The sequence below is a fragment of the Typopeltis vanoorti genome, chromosome 13 (genome assembly GCF_054136105.1).
Source record: "Typopeltis vanoorti isolate ZY-2024b chromosome 13, IOZ_Tvanoo_1.0, whole genome shotgun sequence".
Classification (NCBI taxonomy): domain Eukaryota; kingdom Metazoa; phylum Arthropoda; class Arachnida; order Uropygi; family Thelyphonidae; genus Typopeltis; species Typopeltis vanoorti.
The window spans coordinates 67,873,566-67,891,874 of NC_143561.1; the positions used below are offsets into that span (position 1 = coordinate 67,873,566).

Consider the following 18,309-nt stretch of genomic DNA (forward strand, 5'->3'; position numbering starts at 1 on the left):
GATTACCTAAAGAGTCATGTGATGACTTTCTTTATCAGCCAAATTTCAATAAGACCTATTGTCTTTTTTTTTTCTCACTTTTCAGAGATATCCAAAAGTATACAGTAAATTTAATTTTCTGTCACTCTATTAATAATTAATTATTAACAGAGATGTCACTTCTGTCTGAATGCAATTTTTTTATATGATTGTAACTGCTATTTTTTCTCTTCCCTGATGATGTCAAGATGGGCATGGTAGTCAAATGTTCTGAAGACCTATGTTCCTTTACAGGATTATCTTAAAACATCGGAAGAGTAGACAATATGAACAAATGCAAGTATGTTCAACATGGTAAGAAGATAAATATTAGATGGGTATAAGGTGAATGGTTTAGAAAAGGTTAATGAATACAACAATTTGGATTAAGCTGATAAGAAATTTAAGTTCAGGAATCACATTAGTAAGCCAATTAACAAAGCTCAGCAGACTGTAGGATTAATTAAAAGAAGCTTAATTTACTTGAGAAAAGAAGTAATGATACTGCTATTCAAACTTTAAGTGAAGCCAATATGGGATGGCTCCAAAGTTTTACTTGCACTGATTCCTAATGGATGTAAAGAAAATCAATGGGTATTCAGAGAAGATTGACTATGTGTATAGGGGGATTGTATTAGGATAGCTATGAGAACTGACTGGTTAGTCATAATCTGATGGAGAGGAGATTTAATTGAAGTCTGTGTAATTAGTTCAGGGTTATATAAGATAGACAGCACAGATTTGTTGCATTTGGCTGACCAAGCTCTCCAGAGAGCATAATAAAAAGATAGTAAAGAGAGGTTAAAATAACTACACAAAATTCAGGTTTTACTGTTAGGGTAGAAAATATGTGAATGGCCTGATGCGAATAAACTGTTGATTTTCAATCAACAGGTTACAGAAGTGGTGAATTTATAATTTTAAGACTGATACAAACATCTGTTGATTTTTAATCAATAGGTTACAGAAGTGGAGAATTTATAATTTTAAGTAACAACCATCATCTTAATAATCCAACCATTACAACTAATAGATGGATTATAGGTTAATTAAAATTTATGTAAAATAAAATACAAATATTGAAAGAATGAAAGATGAGTGAATATACACAAGTCACCCACAAATTCTGTGGAAAGTGATAGGTTTGTCCTCAGTGTTTATTACTCAGTATATGATACAACTCAGTCAGTTTCAGACTATGTAGTTGGTTTTCCTCTAGATCTCCAGTTTTACATTCACAAACATACAACTGGCTTTGAATATATTTGTAAGTAGTGACATATTTATATTCAGGAATAAATATGAATGCAATGGTGGTATTCATGTCATTATCATCCTAGATGGATTTATGTCTCCTGGTGGAAGGATGAAAATAATGCATAAAAATCCAACAAAAACCCACAACCATTGATAATTTTTACAAAAACCTCCCATATCTACTTTATCAATATTCACAGCCTTAATAGCAATATAAATGATGTGCATCACCATTACAGTCATCCAAACCAGATTTATTATTCATAATGGAACTTCAAATTGAAAAAAAACAAGACACCAAAAAGTTGGAGGCAATTGAACTTTGGTGCTGGAGAAAGATCTAATGAAGAAATTCTAAACATGGCTTAAGAAAAGCAGTCAGTAATGAACCATATCAATAAGAGAAGAAAAAGCCTAATTGGACACCATCTGAGGCATGGAGGACTGCTTACAGAAATAATGGAGGAGATGGTAGAAGAGAAGAAGCCAAGAGGCAGATCAAGAATTTCCTATATAAATAAATTAACAATAATAATTGGAGCTAAAAGCTATAAAGAAATAAAAGGAGAGCACAGGATTGGAAGTTATGACATACTGCTACTACAACCTAATCTTCAGACTGATGTACATGAGAAGAACAATTGAACATCAGCTGGTAACTTCAACTGTTATTCACATCAGCTGGCCAATACACACTACACAATTCCCTTTACCACAATGGCAGCACTTTTGTATTTATCAGAAAGGACACTCAATGTCAGAAAATGCATAACCTTGAAACTCCCTCCCCCTTCCATGTTTGATCTGCTTTGTCTTAAAATTTCTTTACCAAATCATTTATATTAATTTGGTGTCTTTACTATCTCCAAATTCTGATAATTATTCTGACCTCTCTGACTACCTATCTCTAAAGCTTAATTTTCTGCAATCAAAATATCCAAACAGTGATATCATCTTCCTTGGGGACTTCCATGTCCACATCTCAAATTGGATTCCCTTCTCTAGTTCCAATAATCAAGCAGGCAGAGATGCTGAGGTATTTACCATCAGTAATGTCCTTACCATCCCACCAACATCCATGATCTCTTCTTAACAAGCTCCCCTTCCAAATATGTTAAGTTCTCTTAGTAATCCAGAATCTTAGTATTCCAGTTTCCTTACTAGAAGGAAACTTGGGAGAGATTATGGTGTATTCACCTAACAATTCTCAGTCTGGTCCTCATAGGGATGCTAAAAGAGATGGTCTTCTATAACTTCTACTCCTCTCTTCCATGGCATGTATGACTTACTGCTTGTTCTCTCGATCCAACTACCTGGTAAGTCCAAATAGCAGAAATGGTTCTCGCTGAAATGAAGGCATGCTTTATTATTCTACCCAAAATTCCCAAGCCTTGGTTCTCCAACAAGTGAGACAATGCAGTCCAAGACAAAAAAAATTCAGTATATCATGAGCAGCCCAAGACCAAAACCAAATCTCCAGCATCACACTCGGACTACATTACAACAACTACTAAAAACATCAATACAGGTATCCCTTGATATACGTGGTTAATTAATCCTCGATGGACACCGTATCAAAACCACATTATTCAATGTTAAGAATTAATGGGAATAATTATAATGAATCCTGCAAAATATAAAAATTTAAACATCATTTATTTTTTAAGGTGACATGTATTTATATATTTTATTTATACATATTTGTTGCATAAAAACTTATCTAAATATTTATTTTTTATAAAAAAACTTATTTAACGTAAATTGAACAGTGGTAGCTTTTTTTTTCTCCTCCATGATTTTGCGATAACAATCAATTTTGTTTATCTAAACCGTGACTAATGTTCATGCTTCTCTCTACATTCGGATCTATCTCTAGTATAAGTTCTTTTGCCTTCTCAATTGTCCTAAACAATTTCTTCAAGTTCTTTGATAGTGATTTCTTTAGATACATCTTCCATTTCTTCTTCCTCTTCATATGTCTGTTGATGTTCGATTCCAAGATCTTTGTTACTTAGGTCTTTCGAATGTGATTCCAATAATTCCCGAATATTTTCTGAATCGACATTCTCAAAGCCAAGAACACTTCCAATCAAAACAATATTACCGATAACTTCATTGATGGGATTAATAGAACTACCAAAATTATTTGCAGATTCAGGCAAAAGATTCTTCCAGACTGCTCTCATACAGTTGGCTGTCACTTCTTCCCAAGACTCATGAATGTTTATAACTGCCTGTTTAATATCGTATTTTTTCCAAAATTCCTCTAGAGTGATTGGATCGTCCCCAGTTGTAGCTTGAATTGCCTGGGAGAAAGTTGTTCTTCTACTATAGTAAGCCTTGAATGCAGAAATGACTCCCTGGTCCATAGGCTGTATCAAAGATGTCGTATTCGGTGGTAAAAATACAACCTGCACATTACTATTTAAATCATTAAGTGAGGTGGGATGTCCAGGGACATTATCCAATACTAAAAGAACTTTGAAAGCTAAATTATTTTCGTTGCAATATTTTTCAACTGCTTGACAAAAATGCGAAGTGAACCATTCTTCAAGCAACTATATGGTAAGCAATGTCTTTTTATTTGATTCCCATATTACTGAAAGGGATTGTTTATTATAGCCTTTAAAAGCCCTTGGGTTCATTGTTCGATAAATTAGCATTGGCTTTAATTTAAAATCACCTTCTGGCATTACCTCCAAGTAAAAGTGTTAAGCGATCTTTGGATGCTTTATAACCAGGTGTGGTTCATTCTTTTCTTGCTAAAAATGTTTTTGTTGGCATTTTCTTCCAAAACAGGCCAGTTTCGTCTATGTTGAATATATGACGATTGTTGTACCCATTTTCTTTGATTATTTTCTTTAATTCAGCTGAATACCTGGCTGCAACATCTTTATCAGCAATTGCTGCTCCACCTGTTAATTTTACATTTTTCTTTCCAGATGGAGATTTGAAATTTTCTAACCAGCCTTTGCTTGCAGAAAATGTTGCAGTCACATCTTGATATTTGTTTTCTTTAAGTATAGAAAAAAAGGCTTAAAGCCTTGGGCCTAAGATTATTGCTGTCGATGGGAATACGCTTCTGATTACAATCTTCTAGCCAAAGAAATAGTAAATCTTCCATTTTGATCATTAACGGGTTTCTCTTCCTAGTACACTGCATACTCAAAGATGCAGATGCCACTTTGCCTTGTTCGTAGTACTCAGTGACTTTATTTAAAATGGCTCGTATAGTTACTTCACCAAAGCCTAGAGCTCTTCCGATGTTTGCTTTGCTTTCTCCGTTATCAAATCTTTTAATAATGTCAATTTTAGTATCCAAAGTAATAAGTTTTCGTTTATTACTCTTTTTCGAGGCCATGGTTACGAGGCCAGGGTAATTCTTTGCATAATTTGAAAATTATGTGATATGCAGATAGGCCGTAAGCATACACTGTAATACAAACACATATACGTCTGTACGTGCCACGCTCTGCTGATAAATTGAAGCACTATCACTGAGGCCAAAAGTGAGTTACTAACGTTGGAGCATGACTCGTACCATGTGATCTGATCGGTTTCATTGACCAAGTCTAACACTTTGCTTATTTTCAAACTTTTTGGGCTGCACTAATCAAATTTGATACTGCATATATCAAATTCTTTTTGATATATGACTTCCAAATTTATGATCACAATAATTTTTTGTGCACTAATCAAAGCCGCATATAACCAAGGAACCTGTACATCTAAATCTAATTCTGAAAGTGCAAAATGATGCAAACCTGTCTGCTGTTCAAATGACAGTCAACTCATTGCATCCCCTGCCATTAGACATAACTTTTACCCAGCCATGTTTCCAACTCTCGCACCAAATGGCATTATAGTAATATTGCCTAAAGAAAAGGGTGACCTACTGGCATCATCCTTCTCCCATTCTGCATTATAACCAAGGCAAAGTATCCTCACTTTACCAAGAACTGCTATCTAGTTTTTGGCCAGAAAGAAATTTAAAAAAAAAATATTCTGAAAAGCTTGGACACAAACAAGGTATCTGGTCCTGATGGCATTCTTCCATCCCAACTACACTAAAAACTCAAGCTCCAGTCAATATTTCCTACTCCACCTGGCATCTATCTTATAGTATGGAAGCAAGCCTATATTTAGCCATTCCACATGAAGTGATATGTCACCAACAAATTACTGCCTGACTGCTCTCTATTCAGTTCTCTCAAAAATTATGGAAGTGGTCCACCAACTAATCTTCAAGGCTTCACCACCCATCTTTTGACTCAAGCCATAGAAAGGTTCAGGAAACGCACATGATTGTCTCAACATTTCTCAAGGATTTCGTTATGTCTGGCACAGAGGCAATCAGCTTCTATCCTTTGCAACTGGGTTGCTGACTTCCTCCCTGATCCCTCACTATGCATCATGGCAGATAGTTTCTTCACATCAGATTTTATCCATAATAAAGAAGTATCCTAGGGATTTGTACTTTCATCCAGTTTCTTCTGCCTGTAAATCAGATCAAAATCTCATCCAAGTCTCTTTTGTCCAGGTATGCCAAAATTGTTTCTAAGATTGCTGGATTTTATCCAGAAAAGGACAATCCTGCTAATTAATGATCCTTCTCTCACATATCCACTTGTTAGATCTTGAATGATGGTTCTATCAAGAATAGAACTGCACTATTCAAGATTTAACAAGAACAACAATATCAAGCAAAAGCACACTTGTACTCTTGGCAAAACAGACATAATATGTGAAAATGCAGATGTTAACTTTGCTTAAGAAGGGAATTAAAATATAAAGGAAGAAATTGAATCCTAAATTAAAATGAAATCGAAGAAGGAAATAAGTATTAGATTGTACTATGTTTAAAGTATTATCTAAAATAGATGGAAATCTTAAACTTTCAAAAACATCAATATTAAACTATGCCATGTATAAAATCGCGTATTGTTGTGCGAACGAAAGTTCAAAGGTTGCAGTTTGACCACCAAAGATGACATAACGAATGATGAGGAGAGCGATCCTTGTTCAGCAAGGAGGTGACATCATTCAGTGACAGCAAATAGGAAAGCTTTGTAGACAAGCTTGGAGTATGGAAGAGGGCGCTATAGAAGAGTTTAAAAACGAACTCACATGGCTTGAGACTCTCTCTTTTGGCTCCTTTTACATTTCTGGTTTTGGTTCCTGTGGTGTTCCCTGGTCGTGTGTACCCTCCACGTGAGTTTCTGGCTCGTAGTTCTGAAGCGGGTCAGCATGGCTGATATCCGATAAGATGTCTGAAGATGGCATAGCAGCAACGTGTTTCCTGTTGCTAAGTGCCGTGAATCGAAGAAGTTTAGCATAAGATGACAGCAGTGTTTCGAGTTTTGGCCATCGGTCTGGTTCTAACTAATGAGAAAGCAGAAAAGGATTCCCTTTGAAGGTAAATTGTGTTAAAAGCAGCGACGCGAAAAGTTCGTAAGCCCAGAAGAAACAAGGGGCTAATTTGGGACGAGCATGTGACTCCATGTGGTGGCAAATCACCATACAGAGGGACAATCCATAACAAAGAACAGACGGAAGGATCGAGAAATCATCTAACAAGGTGGTAACGTACAAATCTTCATTTTATGTATTATCTATTAGTGACGAATGTGTAAAATGGACAGAAATTAGAAAAGAAGATAGTGAGATTTTAGAGACAGTTTCCTGTGTTATGTTGATTGAATTGGACTGGTAGTCTACGTTCATAAATTGTCTAAACCCAAGTTAATGTGTATGGGCCGTTAGTAGCAGTAATCTAGTTTGATATCGAGAGCCATGTTTGTGATTTAGATGAATCATGAGTGTGTATAAATAACTTGCCTGCTTGATTACCATTGCCTTGCTTTACTTGTAATTTAGTATTGATCTTGATTAGCTTTGAATATATGTGTTGTTCAAATTGTAAAGTTCTTAGATAATTAATAAACATGCTTTCCCATGTATACTCGAGTTTGTCCGAGTAAGAGATTGAATTTTACCACTCACGAAAATATCGAGCCTATGCTTAGAGGGAAAAGGGGAAATTTAAGATTGTCAAGGCCAAGACTGTATACTGAGAACTCTGAAATTTACTTAACTACTTAAACTAGATAAAGTATTACTTAATTTCTGGGAAGGTTTCTCTGGATAAGAATTTCTATCTTGAAGCTCTGACTGGCACAGCATAAATAAATTTTGTTAGAGCTCAAAATGGGAAACGGCCCTAGAAGGTCAGTTTAGAAGTTATATCTCAGCAGGCCAAAGGAGAACAATAGAGGTGAATTATAGGCAAAAACGACGATGTAACATACTTCAATCCCTCTCTCACAGACAGTTTCTGCCTTTGCCTCTTCTATAGATACTTTCACGGACAGTTCTTTGCTGAATTGGCCACTTTTATTCTCCTATTTTTCTCCAAAATCATTAGAACAAGAGCCACTGCTAACAAATACCCTTTTACTATCCATCTTACAAACTCCCTGAACCAACTTCACTACTTTCGCTTTCATTTCATCTAATTCTGTTCTTTGGAACAGTCTCCCCTGCTCTACCTTCCCCAAAGAATACAACCTTCAGCTGTTCACACAAAATGTGAACAGCTGAAGAACAGCTTCCTTTCTTCTTATCCTTTTGCCCGCACACTAATCTGCTGATAGGCCTTGTGACCTTTTATGTGTGGATGAGATATATAAAAAAAATAAAAAAGTTGCTCGTCAACATCCTTCAGCTGTTAATCTGCTGAAGGATAGCCTACAGCAGATTAAATGGCCTATAAGCTAATCTGCTTATAGGCCATTTATTGCCATCTCCAAACTCATCCAAACCAACTTCTCTTCCTTGTCTTTCAGTGTACAAGACTATTTAAAGAGAGCACAAAATTCTAAATAACAGGGAAAGAAACCAATTATGAAACTCAGAATGATAGCTGTACATTTGCCTGTTCTTACTCATCACGGTAGTGCAATAACAGCATATGGATAGTGAGAGCAGCACATAACACATGTCATATGATGTGATAACATAATTCTTGTACATCTGCATGCTCTGAAATGTTGGCCAACTTGACTCAATGCTGCTGAATTCTGCTGAATCTAAAACATTTCTTAAGCAAACAATGAGTAATGGAGCAAACAATGATGTCATTTTTCCCTTAGGTAAATGTCAGCATTGTAAAGAATGTGTAAACAGAGATGACTCATTCTTAGGTTTTAATAATGTTGGCACAATAATAAACTGAGATGATGAATATTTAAATAAAATATTAGCAAAAAAAAAAAAAAAGGAAAAGAAAAGGCATATAAAATAAAAAAGAAGAAAGAAAAGGTTCAGAGAAAGACTAAGATGTTGCAGTTAGCACTTGTTTAGAGAATATTCAGATCAAATCAGAGGCCTAACAAAGCACAGAATGCTAACAGTAAAGTGATAATGAATCCTTAATTTCATTAAATAGCTACAAGAGCTTGTGCATTCCTTGCAAACACATTTCAAAAAATAGTAATACTACTTATCATATTACAGTAATGATAATGACACAGAAAGTAGATTTTTCAGAAGATTCAAGATACTTACCTGCAGAGCCTCTAAAATGGGATCATAAAGCTCGGGAAATCCTGCATGTAAATACATGACAGTGTGAAAGAGCTCAGACAGAATTGAGAGATACTCCACATTTCCTTCAGCACTTTCAGTTCTCAACTGTTCTAAAAGGCCTGGCACTTTTGATGCAATCTATTAAAAAAAAACATTTTCTTATAATGAAATTATCAAAAAGTTATAGAAATAAAGTAAATGCTTTAATTCCATAAGGCATTTATTTCCAATATAGACAAATGTAGGCATATTTACATATTTGCTTTAAAATGCCTATAAATAATAAAGGCAAGTGATCCATTCCATTAGATTTGAAATGGAAGTTTTACATTTCTTAAAGGATTTTAAGGAGCAAATTTAACTGAGTTTAAGAAGTTGAAGGGTACTTTATGTTGTCAAGGAAGTCTTTGCAAAACGAACCTCATGACTTCACCTCTTCCTTCCTTTCACTTTTTAAGAGGTTACATTTATATTCTAAAATTATGATTAATACAATATCTGGTTTCAAACTGTTTCAGTCTTATTAGGATTCAAAGTTTGCAGTTCTGAATATTAGATTTAAGTGACTGAATCACAATAAACATGCAAGGATAAATATCAGCTACCATCAAAGAAGAATAAAAAGAGAAAAATAGAGGCAATTTTATCATGGCTGGTAATGTTTCTATAAAATAAGTCAATACTGAATTAGCATAATTAGAAATACTTCTCAGACAATTTCTGTGCTTGTTTTTTGCTCTTAAGTCATATTAAAGCATAAAACAAATATTTTAGTATGCATGATAGTATATCTCCAACATTTTAGAAGACCAATATTTGGGATAAATTTACATAATTGTATGTTAAAAAAATGTTGGAAAGACTGCTAACTACAACCTAAACAATTTATTACAGTCAGTATCAATATGCGCTTCCTCTTGTTTTTCTGAGACTGTGTGGAGGTCAAAGGACAACACCTGCAGAACACTTTGACAATCTAGCATCTGCAGAAGTAAAATAACATTTATTCAAGAACAAAACATACATGGAAACTATACAATACATACCAATAATGTAATGAAAACAGGATAATTAAATCTTGATTTAATCAAAAAGGAGAGAGGGGAAAACACCATCAAAAATGTAATCAAGAAACTCTTCAAAAATCTCATGAGAGTGAGAAATGCAATGACTGTGGCATTTCTCTCTCTCTCTCTCTGTATACAAATGTCAGAAGTATCAAAAATAAGAATAGCAGTTTTGATATTGGTCAACTCAACTTGGTCAAAAATTATTGCCATCAGCAAGACCTGATATTAACAGAAAATGATACAGTTACAGGGATAGAATGCAAGGGATACTGTCTTTTCAGAGTGGATAGGGACTTACCAATGATAGATGGAGAATTTGAACCAACAAAAATAGAAGTTGAGGAGGTTTTAGGTTTCAGGGGGATGGTGTTTGAGGTTGTTTGGTGTGAGATAGAGACCAACAAGACAAAATATATCATTGGTTACTGCTAGAGAGCTGGGAAGGGTCCATAGAAAGATGTGGTTGCAATGAATCAGCAGATTAAAACAATGAGTACAGGCTGAGTAATTATTATGGTGGACTTCAGCTATGGGAACACTGATTGGAGGGAGGAAAGAATGCATGGAAAGAAATGCAATTTATACAGTTACGTGATAATTACCTGAAACAACACGTCGTGGAGGGGACCATGGATTTGAGAATTCCTGGATTTGGTAACTACATCAGAAGATGTATTCATAACCAAGGTAGACACTCTGCCTCTGACTGAGGAAGATGACAATGCATTATTTTCTGGGAAATTGCTAAACATATGGAATTCTCAGTCGAAAGGATTTATGTGGAATTACAAAGCTGGTGATTATGACAAACTTAGGAGGCAGCTTGAAGAAGTGCCAAGGCATAAAAAGCTACAAGGAAAGAATGCCAGTAGTGCATAGGAAGTGGTCAGGGATTGTTTGAGAGAGAGGCAGTATCCACTCTCAAATGATTCTCTCATGGAATACTCAAACCGTCCTGAATGGATGAGAATGATGACAATTTATTATACATTATTTTTTTGTTCAGTTTTGTCTTTGTTTATATTTAATCCTTTCTTTTTACTTTCTGCATTCAATTATTATTATCACAGACCCCCCATGGAGTTAAGAGACTCATCATGGGAGGTCCCACTCTCGCATTCATCATACCGTGACTTAATGAATTCACTGTCTCTGCATTTGCCACACTTTCAAGTAATGCATTCCAATTATCCACCACTCTCCATGCAAAAAAAACACACCTACTCCTCAACCCCTTGCTCACACCCCTCCTTATATGGCTTCCAGGGATGGCTCTTCTTGTTCACTCTGTCTCTAGCCATTCTATGAAAAAATCTCATCCACATTAATCTGGTAATTACTAGAATACTACTTTCATGTTTGAGATTGTGAACTCAAGACCTCCCTAAAAAATTCTTGATGCTGTTCAGTAATGGGTAATTTGGTTGATTAATGACACTTCTCTCACAAACTCTCTTCAGCCACTTTCCCATAGAAGATCAGTTTCTGTATTGTGTCTCTTCTACAGATATTTCCATGGCCATTATTCAGCAGAACTAGCATCCATTATGTCTCCTATTTCTGTTAGAACTACAGGAACTCGAGCAATAGCTGCTTAACATTCCTTCACAATCAAACTGAATACTCACTAATCTTCTACTCCTAGTCATCTTTCATTCCTTCCACCTCAATTCTGAGGAAGAGCCTCCCCTGTGAAGCATTTCCAAAGGACTGCAACCTCCAATAATTCAAGAAGAATATCAGCAGATTACTCTGCTCCAGACTCCTGCCCATACATTTCATTTGTTTGCTATAGGCTCTTCTGCTTTTCATGTGTGGAGAAAAAAAATACTATATCTGTAAGTGAAGATTACAAAATAAGTCAAAATCATCAATAGTATGAAAGTAATAAATATTAGGAACACATCCTATTCTCCATACTATTAGTGCTTATAAAATACAATTCATACAAAGAACATAAGTGCCATTTAACAATTTGACTGCCAACTAAAGGATAATTTGTAGTTGCCTATTGAAATCAAGAAATGTATGAATTATCTCATATTTGTTGCTTTGAATTTTGTCATTGACAACATAATTCATAGTAGCAGGTGCAGTTATTTCAAATGGGGAAATGGGAAGCTTGGCATGCAGAATAAATATAGAGAAATCCAAATGACTCAGAGAAATAACAACAAAATTTCAGGAAAAATTTTTATTAAAAGATTACAGTAGATATACATTTTTTTTTTAAATAATGTCATTCTCATATATGTGTGTGTGTGTGTGTGTGTTGTAAACTTATACTACATTCACACCATGGATGAGTGTCAGGATTTTTTCATTTTTTGTTAATATTATATATTTCTTCTTGTATTTTTATTTCTGTTTTGTATTAATATTTTTTTTGTATGTGTGCTTTTACTTTTTTTTTTTTTTTTAAAATGTGGAACCCAGCTCTAGAGACTAAACATAAGACTCCAAGCTACTTCAGGCCTTCAGTAAGCTCGTCTCACACAAGTTGATGCAATTCATTGATATGCCAAAGAACTATTGATGTTGTCATTTGGGTATGTTAGAGTGAATTAAAGAATTAAAAAAAATTAAAGATCAAATTATTAAAGTGAATCCGAATAGTTTGATTTTGTATACAACATATCACCATTCTGCCTTGAGTTGTCAGAAAAATGGCAGAAATGAAGTAGCAATTGGAACTTATTACAGCTCATGAGAGAAGACCAATATAAATGCATTATATAAAACATTTATATTCCAATAATGTTCTATGGAGGAAAACTTAGAGGGCCCCCCTTTCATATGTAACAATAAGCCAAGAAAAACTAATTTCTGACATATTGGTATCTTTCCATCTATATCAGCTAGAAGAAATATCTAAATGGCCTTCTTTTGCAACATATGTTCAAATAATAAACTGAAGAATTCCTTAGTAAAAAAAAAAAAAAAACTGCCAAATTCTGAATAGACAAATTTGCACAATCAATTTCAATCAGGTATGAGACATTTCATGGATCAAATTTTTGTAACAGAAATATATGTAATAAATATATATATATATATATATATATATTTTATCAGGCATAAATGAAAAAAAAAAAAAAAGACTTGAAAATAATACAAAACTTACCATATTAGATGTACTCACACATTTTGAGAGCTTGTGTATGTATATTATGGGTTCAAAGTTTCTAGTCAAGCTCATTAGAAGTAAACAACACCAAGATTGCACAAAAATATCAGCTTGCAGTTACCATAAGTCACTTATTTTTATAGGTAAAGTCACATATGAAATAACTTGTAGTGAGTGATATTATAAGTAGTAGATATAATCATCATCATCATCATCATCAAATTCCTGCCATGTACCCTCAAGGGGTGTACAGGATATGACAGTACTACATGAAAAAATTACATCATTACTAACTTCCTATCTACAATTTTCCTCCAAATCAGTCTGTTACTTGTCAAGACTCCAACATTATCAGATCTTATATTTCTATCGTCTAAGGCACTTTGTACCGTATCAATCCACCTATATCTTGGTCTTCCTCTGGGTCGTTTTCCTGCCAACATGGCAGAGAACACTTGTTTTGCTAATCTTTCCTCTCCCATTCTATTTAAGTGACCATACCATCTGAGATTAGCTCTGCTAACGCATTCCTGAATGCTGACAATGTCAAGTTCTTTCCTAATATCCTCATTTTTAATATGATATTGCCATTGATGCCATCTGTTCACACCTCTAATCTTTCTCAGGACTCTCATATCTGCGGTCTCTAGTCTTTGGTCAAGTGTTTTACTTCTGACCCAGCTCTCAGATCCATAAGTTAAAATTGGTTTGAACACAGTCTTGTATACAGCTAATTTAGTGTTCCGACTAATTTCTTTCTTATTCCATATGAATTTATTCAATTGACTTCCCACGATACCAGCTTTGCTGATTCTGTTGTCTATTTCTATATTTAGTTTACCATCTTCAGTAAAAATTGTGCCTAAGTAGCTGAAATGTTTTACTTGTTCCACAGGTTCTCCATTCACAACACAGTTGACATTTTCAATGATTCTGCCTATTTTCATTGTCTTTGTCTTTTTATTGCTGACCTTCATACCATATCTATTACAACAGTTATTCAATTTAGTCAGAGAATCTTGCAGACTTGCAGCGGATTTATTTAGAAGTATAACATCATCCGCATAAAGCAAAGAGCTGACATTAACATCTCCAATTTTGATATCATGTTTAATACCACTTTCCTTCATAATGTGATCCATATAGATAATGAATAACAGAGGGGATAATGTACATCCTTGTCTCACACCAGATTTAACATTAAACCATCTTCCTGTACTTCCTTCAATTCTAACTGCTGACTCACAACTCAAATAAAGACTAAGTATTGCTTGATATAATGCCCCATTGACACCATATAACTGCAGCGTATTGAATAGCTTCTCTCTTGGCACCTTGTCATATGCCTTTTCCAAATCGACAAAACTTAAATACAGATCTTTGTTATATTCCCATGCTTTCTCGACTATTTGTCGTAAAGTGAAGATCTGATCCTGACAGCCTCTATTTGGCCTGAATCCAGCTTGTTCTTCACCAAGCTTTTCTTCCACAATTCTTCTCAACCGTTTCTCAAGTATACTTGCATAGATCTTGCCAGGAACACTCAGTAGGGAAATACCTCTGTAATTCTCACATTCAGTTTTATTTCCCTTTTTATATATGGGTACTATGAGAGCTCTACTCCAATCATCGGGAATTCGTCCCTCTGTCCAGGCTTTCTGAACTATGCAGTGCAGCCACTGTAAGACTCTTATACCACCATACTTCAGCATTTCTGGTCGAATATCATCTACTCCTGCTGCCTTTCCACATTTCAAGCCTTTGATGGCTTTTTCTACTTCAAGTATGGATATGTATTCCTGACTGCATGCCTGGTCAGTGTTTTTTATCACTGTGCTGTCATCACTGCTTGTTTCATTTAGCAGTTTTTCAAAGTAATTACTCCATACTTCAAGGATATCTTTTTCTCCTGTTTTCATTTCACCTTTATCATCTCTAATTCCTTTTACAGCATTCTTTCCTCCATTCCTTAGCTTCTTCAACAACCTCCAGAATATTTTGCCACCTTCTTGATATTTATTTTCTATATTCTTGCCAAAGTCCTCCCATGACTTTTGTTTAGCTAGTTTTACACACTGTTTAACTTTCTTACAATTGTCTCTGTATTCTGTAAGAGTAAAAGCTGACTTATTTGTCAGGAACCCCTGATATGCTTTCTTCTTTTCCTTCACTGCCTCTTTAACTTCCTGTGTCCACCAGGGAGTTCTGATTTTTTTATCTTTGCACACAACCTCACCACATGCCTCTCTGGCAGAATCAATCAATGTTTCCTTCAGAGTTTGCCACTGAATCTCCAAGGTTTGATTCCTGTTCTCAAACTCTTTCATTTTCTTTTCAATAATATTTCTGTATTTTAGTCTACAGTTTACATCTGAGAGCTGCTCAACTTTTATTCGCTTTAAAACTTTCTTACATGTTATTCTTTTCAATACGAAATTCAATTTTATCCTGCTCAAGACTAAATAGTGATCACTTCCAATTTCAAATCCTCTGTACACTCTGGTGTCCTGCACCAGGGAGAAAACATCACTATCAACAATAACATAGTCAATGAGACTTTTCTTATTCCTAGCCTCTTCTCTCCATGTGAATTTGTGCACATTTTTATGTTGGAACATGGTGTTAGTAATAACCAGTCCATGTCCTGAGCAGAAATCCAACAGATATTTGCCATTATTATTAGCTTTGCTCTTTTCTCCAAATTTTCCCAAAATATTTTTGTATGTCTCACAATCATTTCCTACTCTACTATTTAGATCCCCAACAAGGACCAACTTTTCATTTTTCATTGTGTCAGTTGCTTTTTCTAAAGCCTCAAAAAATTCCTCCACTTCTACCTTAGTAGAACCTTCTGTGGGACCATAGGCACAAATAAGTCTCATTGTCCAGTTCCCCATTCTCATATTTGCCCACATTACTCTACTTGAGACTGACTGCCATTCAAGAAGATTAGCCTCGTATTTTGTGTTGAATACTATGGCTACTCCTTCTTTTCCTTGATTGTTATTGCCTGAATATAACATTTTGTATTTATTGCTCAGAAAGATCTCACCAGTTTTGGTCTTTTTTGTTTCAGTCACCCCTATTATGTCGATCTGGTACTTATCTAATTCCTCAGCTAGCTCCATTTCTTTGCCATTCAGGCTTCTTACGTTGATAGTACCGATCTTTAACTCTGGTGATGTTGAGTTGGGGTTTGTTTTCAGATTTGTTCCAGTAGCTGACTTTTCGCTGTTCGCCCTGGTTCCCTGGCGAAAACAACGGGGGCCTTGTTTAACCGGGCGACGCCCCAGCCGGCATGAAATTTTGTCATGTTGTACCATCATTTTTTATATTGGTTTAACCAATAAGAATACAATTTGGTCGGCTAAATCCCAAATTGCCAGCCCATCCTCGTTCGTTCAGTATCAAAGTAGATACCCAACAGGGTGCACCACGAGAAGGTGAGGATTGGACATTAGGTCAGAAGCCCTGGTCGGTTCTCCGCATTCCTTTAAAGGCTATGTGGAGGTCTCCTCTCAGTTATACAGCTTTGACCCTTAAGCACCCCGTAGTAGATATAAAAGAATTATTTATCTACATACAAATTATTAGATAATTTGATTCTAGTTTCTTTATTTAAAAAAAAAAAAAAAAAAAAAAAAAAAAAAAAAAAAAATGTAGTCACAATAACAAAGTGATAAATGTAACTGGAATTATACATTTTTGAAGAGAAAATACAAACATTTTGGTACTATTAGCAAGCTGGCACAATAGGCAAACAGCAGTCAACATGTTAAGTGACAGTCCTTTTTATTAATAATTTAAACTGGGACTGCATAATTTAAAATGGGAATTAATAAATGAAATTATATTAAAATTAACTAAATTAAGCAATAAATACCATAAACTCACTTCATGAAAGAGTGTAGGAGAATGCTGATAAGACAGCAGCATATAAGAGAAAACAATCAAAGCAGGTTTCCGAAATACTTTAGCAAGCAAACATTGGAACACCTAAAGAGAAAAAAAAGTAATCAGAAAAACTGCTTAATCCTTCATTTGTGATATAATAATAATAATAAATCAGTATCAAGGAAGAGTATGGGATAAAAGTTAAAATAGGATATCTGTTTAAAAAAAAAAAAAAGTTACTTTATCACATCAATGACAATTCCATCCACAAAAGGTTGTAACCTATAGCACATTAATACATTAATACTGCCATCTTAGTTAACAGTAAGATAATCTAAGAATGCTGCTCTAGAGAACAAACATAATATGGTACTTTTTCAGGCTGCTTCCAACCTCTAGCAAACATCTGCTACCTAAAGACATTCACAAATATCAATACCAGAGTAAAATTGATATCTACTTTTTGTATATTGGAATGCAGAGATGCTACCTACTTAGCCAACAATTTTGGAGCAGTTAACATAAAATAATTTGAATAACAGCTGGTTATACTGCTTAATATGATGAACAGCAGAAAAAAACATATACATTAATACAATTGAAATGGTAATTATAAAATACTGCAGCTTAGCTTAAGGTAAGATAATCAAGGAACCCTGCTCCAGAGAACAAGTATAGTATGGTACTTTTTTTCAGGATGCTTGAGACTTGAAAGGAGGAACTTAACAATAGCAAGAGATTGAGTATTAACAGTTGGGTAAGTATAGTCTGAATTTAACAGTATACTGAGGGATCATTCTTCAAACTGAAGGCAAAAAATGGCTTCATTAGATTGTTGCTTACCAAAATAAACAATCACACAGATGTTTACATAGCCAACTAGATGTAACTGTAAATTGTGATACACCGACCTATTCAATAACTTTTTATCAACCTTACTGTACTGGAATTACTCTGATCACATCCAAATTCATGATATTTGAATTTCACACCATTCATCATAATAAATGCTAGTTTGAGAACATGTTCAAAGGTGCTCTTTCAAGGCCCTCCAAAAAAAAGCAACAAGAATGCACATAAAGGAAAATTGCCAGTCTTTCCATGTTGGTATATTACTCAGCATGTTAAATAATGTAACCAATTGAAAAGGAATATAACAATTTTGTATGAGTAAGAACAGTTACTGATATAAAAAGAAACTGCAATTTTATTTATGAATGCCAAAATAAAGGGTATGAAATTGCTGTATTGACAAGTTCATCCAAAAATTGTTGTAATAAGTGAAGCATAGTTGGATGAAGATGATATCCTGATGATAACAGAAACAGAAGACTACTATGTTTTGCATAAGGATTG

The 18,309-nt window shown here is 34.7% G+C and overlaps 1 protein-coding gene across 1 annotated transcript in view; it reads right to left on the reverse strand.

Moving 5' to 3' along the window:
- Positions 1 to 18,309, reverse strand: part of DUBAI (Deubiquitinating apoptotic inhibitor) — a 212,399-nt gene that overhangs the window by 91,821 nt on the left and 102,269 nt on the right. The window contains exons 7-8 of the mRNA XM_090402619.1: positions 16,954 to 17,055; positions 8,842 to 9,000 (exon numbers count right to left, since the gene is read on the reverse strand). Coding sequence (XP_090258745.1) covers positions 8,842 to 9,000; positions 16,954 to 17,055 — 261 coding nt within the window. The remainder of the gene's footprint in view (positions 1 to 8,841; positions 9,001 to 16,953; positions 17,056 to 18,309) is intronic.